At 38.1% G+C, this 10,561-nt stretch overlaps 1 protein-coding gene across 1 annotated transcript in view; it reads right to left on the bottom strand.

The window, feature by feature from the left end:
- DNAH12 (dynein, axonemal, heavy chain 12) overlaps positions 1 to 10,561 on the bottom strand; it is a 397,890-nt gene that overhangs the window by 235,569 nt on the left and 151,760 nt on the right. Inside the window, exons 30-33 of the mRNA XM_006862120.1 lie at positions 9,415 to 9,498; positions 8,663 to 8,851; positions 4,220 to 4,339; positions 310 to 498 (exon numbers count right to left, since the gene is read on the bottom strand). Coding sequence (XP_006862182.1) covers positions 310 to 498; positions 4,220 to 4,339; positions 8,663 to 8,851; positions 9,415 to 9,498 — 582 coding nt within the window. The remainder of the gene's footprint in view (positions 1 to 309; positions 499 to 4,219; positions 4,340 to 8,662; positions 8,852 to 9,414; positions 9,499 to 10,561) is intronic.

Genomic DNA, 10,561 nt, shown 5'->3' on the forward strand with positions numbered 1-10,561 from the left:
GAACCTTAAGGTCAGCGATTCGAAACTACCAGCTACTCCGCGGGAGAAAGATGAGGCTTTCTACTCCCATAAAGATTTACACCCTCGGAAACCCTATACAGGGTCGCTATGGGTCGGAACCGACTCGATGGTACATAACAACAACAACAACATACTTTCCACAAATTATAAAGATGAGAAATAGAAGAGAGAACACTATAAAGCTCACCAGATGAGCCAAAAGCACTCTAGGTTAGGAACCAGGAGTTTCCTTGGCTGATTCAAGTTGTTTGCTTTATGTTTTATCTTATCAAGCATTTTATGTCATACCTCATACATGTAGTCATAGACCAGACCTTTTTCATCAAAGTTGCATTCCCATTTACCCACAGATTGTGGCACTGGAATTTCTTCATCCTTTCCCAGTAGAATTTGTCTTATGAAAGTGTCAAAAATAATACGACTGACTGTATCACAACTTCCTCCGACAGACCAAATCAAAGAGAATATAAAGCAAGCCTGTGATGAAAAGAAGAATGCAATTTTAAAAAATCATAACAATATATAGCAATTATTATTTTGTTTTTTTAATTAAAAGCCTTAACTAAAATTTAACATGAAGTCCTGGCCAAACTACTTTGAAAAGTTCCTATTTACAAATACAGTGCGAAGGAGCAGAGCTGTTACATAATCATTTTTCTGGCAATCTCTATCAACATTTAAAATGGGCATACGAAATACTTGAGAATTTCTCCTCTAATAGTTTATCCTCAAATATACTCCCCATCTGTGAAAATGATAAATGTACCAGATATTCACTATTGCACTGGCTGTAACAGCAAAAGATCAGTTGTTGTTAGGTGCCACTGAGTCACAATGAAACACTTCTCAGTCCTGCGCCATTCTCACAATTATTGTTACATTTGAGCCCATCCACTGTGTCAGTCCATCTTGTTGGGAGTCTTCCTCATTTTCACTGACCCTCTACTTCACCAAGCATGATGTCCTTCTCCAGGGACTGGTCCCACATGATAATATGTCCAAAGTACATAAGATACAGGCCATTATAGCTTCTATTTCTTCCAAGACAGATATGTCAGGTTCTCTGACAGGGTAGTCCATGGTATGGTCAATTTTCTTCACCAACACCATAATTCAAATGCATCAGTTCTTTGCTGTTCTTCCTTATTCACTGTCCATTTTTCAAATGCATCCGAGGTCATGAGGCATACCAATGCTTGATTCAGGTGTACCTTAATCTTCAAAGTGACATCTTTGCTCTTTAATACTTTAAAGAGGTCTTTTGTAGCAGATTTGGCCAATGTAATACATCATTTGATTCCTTAGCTGTGACACCATTCCTTATTTGTCATTCCCAGTATAGAACACCATATGACCATGCCATTCAAAATAGCCAATACCAGTCCATTTCAGCTCACTAAGCAAACAACTAAACATACTGCCAGTGAGTTGACTCTGACTTATCACAATCCTATATAGGACTTCTGACACTGTAAATCTTTATTCACAGAGAGCGGCTGGTGGGTTTGAGCCACCAACCTTGTGGTTTGCAGTTCAACATGAACCTGAGTAATAATTAGGATTATCAATCATTATGCACTCCATTTCATTTTTGACAACTTTCAATTTTCTTAGATTCATAAATCGAACATTCCACATGCCTATTACTAACGGATGTTTGCTGTTATTTCTTCTCATTTTGTGTCATGCCTCATCAGCAAAAAGAGGTCCCAAAAGCTTTGCTCCATCCACATTATTAAAGTGGACTCCACTTTGAGAAGGTAACTTTTCTCTAGTCTTATTTTATATACCTTCCAATCTGAGGGGCTTATCTTCCAGCACTATATAAGATAACTCTGTTGCTACGCATAAGGTTTTCAGTGGCTAATCCCTCAGAAGTGGACTTCCTTTTCCTTCTTCCTAGGAGTCCTGGTGTGGAACTGTAGGATAAGCACGGGACTGTGAGTCACTCAGTGAAATGGTTCAAACCCACCAGCTGCTCCTCAGAAACCCTATACAGGGTTTCTATGAGTTGGAACTGACAGGACAGCACTTAACAACAACAGTCCATTTAAACTGGAAGCTTCACTGACATTTGTCCACTATGGGTAACTCTGTAGGCATAGCTTCTGGCATCACAGCAATGCACAAACCACCACAGTATAACACATGGACAGATGAGTAGTGGAAAACATCAGAGGCAACCCAACATTCTTCGCTAAGGGTCTTATGAAACATACACTGGAATACATGTAGCTGTTTAAAAAATAAGGTAAATTTAATTCTAATATGGAACAATCTTGAAGATACATTATAAATGAAAAATAAAAAGATACAAAGCAGTGTATATCTAGGATGTAAATATAGTTTTAAAATTATATACATATATGAGAGTATACAGAGTCCATGGAATCCTGGTGTGGCGCTATGGATTAATGCCCTGGACTACAAAATCAGTTTGATCTGCAAGTTCGGCAGTTCAAGCTCAACCATCACTCCTCAGAAACCCTATACAGGGTCACTATGGGTTGGAACGGATTCAACAGCACTTAAAAACAACAACATGAGAGTACGGAGTCCTGGTGTGGCGCTGTAGGATAATGCACTGCACTTCAAGGTTGTTGTTGTTGTTGTTACGTGCCGTCGAGTCGGTTCCGACCCATAGCGACCCTGTACAGGGTTTCCGAGGGTGTAAATCCTTACGGGAGTAGAAAGCCTCATCTTTCTCCCGCGGAGCAGCTGGTAGTTTCGAACCGCTGACCTTTAGGTTCGCAGCCCGATTCGTAACCACTACGCTACCAGAGCTTCAAGGTAGGCAGTTCAAACTCACCAGTCACTCCTCGGAAACCCTATACAGGGTCGCTCTGAGTTGGAACCAACTCGACAGTACTTACCAACACAACAAATGAGAATCTATTTTTGTGTATGAATAAAATACTTCTAAAAGGCTAAATGAGGAGAACTGATAGTGTAGTGGTCACTAATCGGGTGGCTAACCTCAAGCTCGGCAGTTTGAAACTACCAGCGGTTCCATGGGAGAAAGATGAGGCTTTCTGCTCCTGTAAAGATTTACAGCCTTGGAAACCCTGTACAGGGTTACTATGAGTCAGAACCAACTCCACTGTACTTAACAACAACAACAGAGGCTAAATAAAGCTTCTAGAAGTGGTTGATCTGGGGGAGGTAAATGAGTGGCTGAGGGACGGGGATGGATGGAACATCTATTTTTGTCTTCTGAATTTTACTCTAGGCATATGCCTATGTAGTAAAAAATAAATCTATTAAATATATTTTAAAAGAGAACTTAATCAGATATCAATCTAGATAAAATTCTCTAAATGATTCTGAACATTTGGAAAATGTTTGGAGTTTAAGTTTGCCAACAAAGTGAAAAATCTCAGGAAATATATAAATCAAAGGTTATGTTGCTGAACTATTCCTAGGATACTTTTATTTTATAAAAATAACAAATCTGTTCAATTTCTTTTAGCACGCTGGCATGTAAGATGAGAAGGGACGAGGAAAGTTAGACGGTTTATCATTAGCAGAGGACTCTGGAATGTGAGATGTCTGGGATAGAAGCTTTTCTGTATCAACAGGATGAAGGGAAAGCAATGGAAAGGAGCTTTTATTGCCACAGAGTAGAAGAGAAGGTAGTGGGAGTAGAGGAGAAAGAAGGAGGAATTTAAAAATAAGATAATGGATGGAAAAGTAAAGAAAAAACCAAAAACATCTTTATCTTGGTTAGTCTTTGATAGTGTCTTCTCACTAGTGCATATGCTAACGACAACTATTGACTTCTCCCTACTTACTTCTTCCATGGCTATGCCTACAGCACATTCCATCTCCGTGGCTGTTTCCTTTCATAGCCAACTTGTTGCTGTCCACATTCTAGCTTAATATTAAGATGAAGTCAATTCATAGTAAGTCTATGTTGGCTTAATGTAAGTTCACCATCTTAAGTGTTTCTCAAATTACAAACCTTTTATAAATAATAGGGCAGTTTTGATTTATTCAGATTTGTTTAACTTTCTTCAAAGTGTTTTTTAACATCAGAATACCAGGTAAGGGCAACTTTAATGACTTCAACTACTCTTTTGGTGCTCGCTGAAAAACAGCTTTGTAGCTAATACCTCATAATGTCTTCCGCAATACAAGTATTAATTGCCAAAGAAAATTTTAATTCTGTAATTAAAACCACATTAAATATAAAACCAACCATAATCCAAACACGAATGTGCTTGCTGGTGGGGTCATTCTCTACCACAGGACAAAGTAGGACTTCAAACAGGCGTGTGAGAGAAACAATCGCATTACTATCACTTGTAGGAATCAGTTCCTGCCAAATAAAAAGAATAAGAGACTTTCCTTAACATCTTATTTGGAGAACAAAAGAAGATGAATGCTTCATTTTATAAAACTGATTTAAAAATACATAGTTTTCAAAAGGCCTTTCTAAGACTAAAAGAATTTAAATTATAGGTGTGGTAAAAATAATTTGCAAACCATATCTGACAAATACCTTAGTATAGCACATTATATACACAACTAGACAAAACATATTCTTATTATAAATTCTCTAACAAATGAAAACTAGCTACCATTAGAAAATAAACTATGTTCTGGAAGTAGCAGAAATAAAGACTCTAACAGCCATTCATTCATTTATTTATTCAACAAATATTTATGAACAACATACTATACCTATATACCAAGCTGGGAAATATGGAAATAAAAGACAATCTTTTACAGAGAGTGCTACTGAAATTAAATAGACAAAAATAATTTGGCATAATAATGATATGGCAGAGGAATTCCAAGGGGGAATTCCTTGGGGGAAAGGGCAGGGGAGGCTACTAGAATACTTTGGGATAAACAATTAGCCTAGATTCATTGTGGAGTCCTGGTGTGGTGCTATTGAAAAAGAATTGAAGTGCTAACCACAAGGTTGGCCATTTAAACCCACCAGCAACTCCTTGGAAACCCTATACAAGGTTGCTATGAGTCAGAACTTGACGGGACTTAACAACAACAGCCTTATTGTGGGCAGTGAATTACTTAATATGGCTCTTATGCCCATATTCTTTGTAATTCCCACCAAACAACTGAGTGGGACCATGCAGACTGTGCATATTTCCTCTTTTCTTGATGGGTCTCAATAAATGAAGGTGGGGAAATATGCTGATAGGATTATATGATTCAGTTGTGAATGATTGTTAACAGGATTAATTCTGATTTTAAAAACTTGGAATTCTAATGGAGGATTGCTAAATTTCACCATCCTGTTGGGTATAGAAAGGAGCCCTTGTGGTGTTCGAGGATAAGCACAGGGCTGCTAACTGCAAGCTCGGATGAATTTGGAAGAAAAACATAAATTATTTGGTAAAGAAGGGAAAGATGACCAGGGCAACAGAAGTTATATGTGTAAACATATCTGTTGTTGTTAAGTGCCATTGAGTGGGTTTCCACTCATAGTGACCTTATATAGGGTTTCTAAGGAGTGGCTAGTGGGTTTGAACCATTGACCTTGTAACTCAAATTGACCATTCGGTCTAGTGCTTATCTTACAGCACCACACCAGGACTCTGTAAATGTATATAGTGAGTTGAATTTTGTTGTTGTTTTTAAGTGCGTCCAAGTCTATTCCAAATCAAAGCAACCCTATATAGGATTTCCAAGGATCAGCTGGTGGGTATGAACTAATGACCTTGGGGTTAGCAGTCCTGTGCTTATCCTACAGACCCACACAAGGACTCCTGTGAGTTAAATGGTGACTCTTAAAAAGATTTGTCCATGAAGTGAGTAGATAAATGCACATTCGCATTCATCACAGCATTGTTCACAATAGCAAAAAGATGGAGACAGCCTAAAAGCCCATCAGTAGAACAGATAAACAAACTTTGGTGCATACACACAATGGAATGCTATGCAACGCTAAAGAATAACAATGAATAAGCGAAATACCACATGACATGGAAGTTATAATGCTGAGTGAAATCAGGCGATCAAAAGAGGACAACTATTGTATGAGACCACTATTGTAAAAAATCAAGAAAAGGTTTTCATGCTAAAAGACACATTTCGTAATGGTCACCAGGCATAGGAGAGAGGAGAGTAACTCACTGGCTACAAGGTAGACACATGTTAAATTAGGCAATGGGAAGGCAATACACAATAAGAGGGAGGTTGACAGAAGAATGATGAAGAAAGGTAAAGATGCAGAGAGGAATGTAAGGGTAAATAATATAGAGGCAAATACAGTTAGCTACACAACTCTGCAACAACAGTGTTCTATGGTTATATATATGGACAGATATGGTTATATATATGGACAGATACACAGGCTGAATGGGTATGGGAGAGACAATGTGACTCTACTTACAAATAAATAAGAGTTTGGGTATTTCCCTTCACTGTAAACATACCAGTGAATATGTTGGAGTATATAGGAGGCAAGAGGATGAAAATTTCTTAGACACTACCAAACACGTTGAAGAAAAGAATTGGTGGGTGTAGGGGCTCAGGATCATAGTCTCAGGGGACACCATGGTCAACTGGCATAACAAAATCCTCAAAGAAAATGTTCTACATCCTATTTTCATGAATAGCAACTGCGATCTTAAAAGCTCATGAACAGACATTTAAGGTACAACTATTGTTGTATGTGCAGAGGAAAGAAGAGTGATGAAAACTGAAGATATTTGGAATCAATTGGTCCAATGAACTAACAGAACACATGAACAGAAGTCTCCATGATTCTGTAACCACAAGAACTATACAGTGTCCAGCTACCACTACCCACTCCTCTGAAAGGGCCACATTAGAAGATATGGATAGAGGGGGAGAAAATGTGGAACAAAACTCAAAATTTGAAAAAAAAATCAGGATTACTGGTTAGAAAGAGACTGGAGGAACCCAAGACTGTGTCCTTTGGCTACCTATCAGGTCTGGAATGGAACTCACTCTCATGACTCCATTGTCAGTCATGCAGTAGATAGGTATATGGGGAACAACACTAGTAAAGTAAGCTCGCCATGGAATGGTCAACGTTTCAAGATCAAAAGAGCAACATTAACTAAAGACAAAGTTCAGAAAGGTTGGGAAGGAGGGTGAAATGGAAATAAAACCACAGGGAAGAAGTGGAATAACTGTTGTAACGAGGAGGTTATAGTCATTGAGATGAAACAAAGTGTAGCATTTGTTGAATGTAAAACTGATGATCTGCTCTGCAAGCCTTCACTTAATTCATAATAAAATGTTTCAAAAAAATAAAAGATTTATCCATATCTACCCTAGTACCTAGTGTCCTGGTGTGGCACTGTGGATTAATACACTAGACTACAAAGTCAGTTTGAACCATAAGGTTGGCCTTTCAAGCTCCTTGGAAACTCTATACAAGGTGGCTATGGGTTGGAACCAACATGATGGCACTTAACAACAACAACAAATTCTAATAACTGCAAGCTGTGAATTTGATTGTGTGTAGGGAAAGGGTCATGGCAGATACAAGGGAGCTTCAGAAAAATTGTGGAAAACTTCCATTGTCTTTTAATTCCCTTAACGTTTTAAAGCACATCATAAAATTAACACTGAGCTAAGACGATCTTAGATAATGTTGTTGTTGGTGTTAACTGCCATCAAGTAAATTCTGACCCATAGAGACCCTGCATAAGGTTTCTAAGGAGCAGCTGGTAAGCTTTTGAGCCATCAAACTTAAAGTTCAAATGACTTTGCTGTCTGATGCACTCACCCACAATGCCACAGGACTCTAGATAATGTTGGAAGACCCCCAAATCCACTGACAATTATCCATATAGAAAACACATAAAAGAAAGACCCACAAAAAAGACCATAGAAGCACAGAGGCAGAGATTGGAGTTTTGCAACTACAAAGAACATCTGGAAACTGGAAGAGGCAAGAATACTGAAGTACCATGGACTGAGAGAAGAACAAATAAATCTATCTTGGAAGAAGTACAGTCAGGATGTTCCTTAGAAGTGAGGATGGTGAGACCTCATTTCATATACTTTGGACGTGCTATCAGGAGTTCCTAGAAAAGGCCTGGAAAAGTGGAGGATCTGTGAAAAAGAGGACGACCCCAACAAAATGGATTGACAAAGTGGTTGCAAAAATGGGCTCAAACATGACAACTGTGAGGATGGTACAGGGCAGGGCAGTATTACGTTCTGTTGTGCGTGGGTTACTATGAGTAGGAACAGACTCGACAGCACAGTCTTCAGAGGTAGATCAGCTCAACCAACACTTTGATTTAGAATTGTTAGCCTCCTGAACTGTGAGAGAACATTTCTGTTATTTTAAGGCACCAAGTCTGTAGTAATTTGCTATGACAGTCAAATGAAATGAATACAATATGTAAAATTTTCTCACAGAATAGTAAATAAGCATTTGATTTTTTTCAAAGGCATGTATTTAAAATTCTTTCAAAATACAGAAGATAACTGGCATTTTTAAAACCTTACTCACTAGAGTTTTATCCAAGTAATTAAGCGGAAGCAAATTTTACCTCAATCAATATGAAATCAAAGGTGAATATAAATGTGCTAGGAAAAACCAGTTTAGTTATTTACCCCACCACTGTGACTTAGCCAAGCTGAATATAAACAAAAGAAACCTGAATACGTCTGAGAATTATAGAGCTACCTTGCACTGTTTTTTACGAAGTCTTAGAGTGGGAGGTATTAGCCAGTCAAAAAGTTCTTGCAGAAGAGCTTGATGCTCTGGTTCACGTAGCGGTCCTTTCAATGAACTCAACCATGAGGAAATAAGTGGTTCCCATCCTAATTGTGAGGGTTCCAAATAAATCATGCCACAGCGACTTACAGTGGCAGGCTAGAGAAAAAAGACAAGTTTAATTTTCCCAATGTTGCTTTTACACCAATGGTACATGACAACTATCAAGTACTTCTTGGCATGATTTGCAAGGATCCTGTGCATGATCTGGCTCCCTTATCCCTACAGCCTTTCCTGGCTGCCTCACATACACCAGACTTTTCCCAAACAGAAAATCATTGGCTGTTCAGTTCCCCTAACATGCCATGATATCATGGCTTCATGTTTGACATGTCATTTTAACATAATTAGAATAAGCCTTGTCTCAACCAATCACCCTGGAAAGGTTTTACTTCTCCTTCAAACCAGATCAAACACTCAAACACCTTCAATGTCTTCTGTACCTATTCTCCACTTGAATGCTTACTCTTCCCCATACTCTCGGAGCACCTTCATGTAGTTCTCTACTGGGAATATTTATACTCATGCTCCTCATTCTTATTCACTGTTGTGTTCTCAGTGTCTAACCCAGTATCTAACAAATAATAAAAAGTATTTCTTGACTAAATTAATAAATGAACAAAAACTGTTTAAAACACTGTTATATTAAATTATGAACTTACTGAGGCCTGGGATAGGTCCATTGTTTCAAAGATGAGGCTCATTTGAGGGGACATCTGAATGATTTCTCCACTCATAAGGCAAAGCTAAAGGCAATTATTTTTTAAACATTTATTTAAAAGATATTTCAAACTTCTCAGATAATAATTAATTCTACTTACAGAATAAAGTCTGGTATGGCGCTGTGGGTTAATGCGCCAGACTGCAAAACCGTTTGAATTGCAAGATCGGCAGTTCAAGTTCACCAGCTGCTCCTGGGAAACCCTATACAGGGTCGCTATGGGTCGAAATCGACTCGACGGCACTCAACAACAACAGAATATAGTATCTCCTGTATATAACAGAGTAAGTATTCAAATGGAAGCCAGAGATTTAAATTCTCGGTGTAGCTCTGTAAATTATTTGCTAGGTTTGCAAATACTTAATAATTCTGAGTTGCAGTCTTCTCATCTATAAAACAATGATACTCACAGAATCGGGGGTGGGGACTTCATGACATACTCTAAAAAATAAGTCCACAAGAACCAAAATATGACCTTAAACATATCCCACAGGAATTTAGAGACCATCTCAAAAAAAGACTTGATGCATTAGACACTAATGTTTGGTGATATCAAGAAAACAGAAGGTCATTAAAAGGAAAGGAAAAAAAATTAAAAGACCAATATAGATGCCAGAAGAGACTCTAAAACTTGCTCTTGAATGTAGACAAGGTAAAGCGGATGAAAGAAGTGATAAAGTAAAAGAGCTGAACAGAAAATTTGAAAGGGCAGCTCCAGAAGACAAAGTAAACTATTAGAAAACCAAAAAGAAAAATGCACTCAGCATTTCTCAAGCTGAAAGACCTGAAGAAAAATTCAAACTCTGACTTGCAATATTGAAGGGATCTATGGGCAAAATATTGAATGATGCAGGAAGCATCAAAAGAAGATGAAAGAAATACAGAGTCACTATACCAAACGTGTAGCGCTGTGGGTTAATGCACCAGACTGCAAAGCCATTTGAACTGCAAGGTGGCAGTTCAAGTTCACCAGCTGTTTCTTGGAAACTCTACAAGGTTGCTATGCATTGGAATCCACTCAACAGCACTCAACAACAGTAACAACAACATACCAAAAAGAGTTGACCTATACTTAACCATTTCAAGAA

Source organism: Chrysochloris asiatica, unplaced genomic scaffold (genome assembly GCF_000296735.1).
Source record: "Chrysochloris asiatica unplaced genomic scaffold, ChrAsi1.0 scaffold00046, whole genome shotgun sequence".
NCBI lineage: Eukaryota > Metazoa > Chordata > Mammalia > Afrosoricida > Chrysochloridae > Chrysochloris > Chrysochloris asiatica.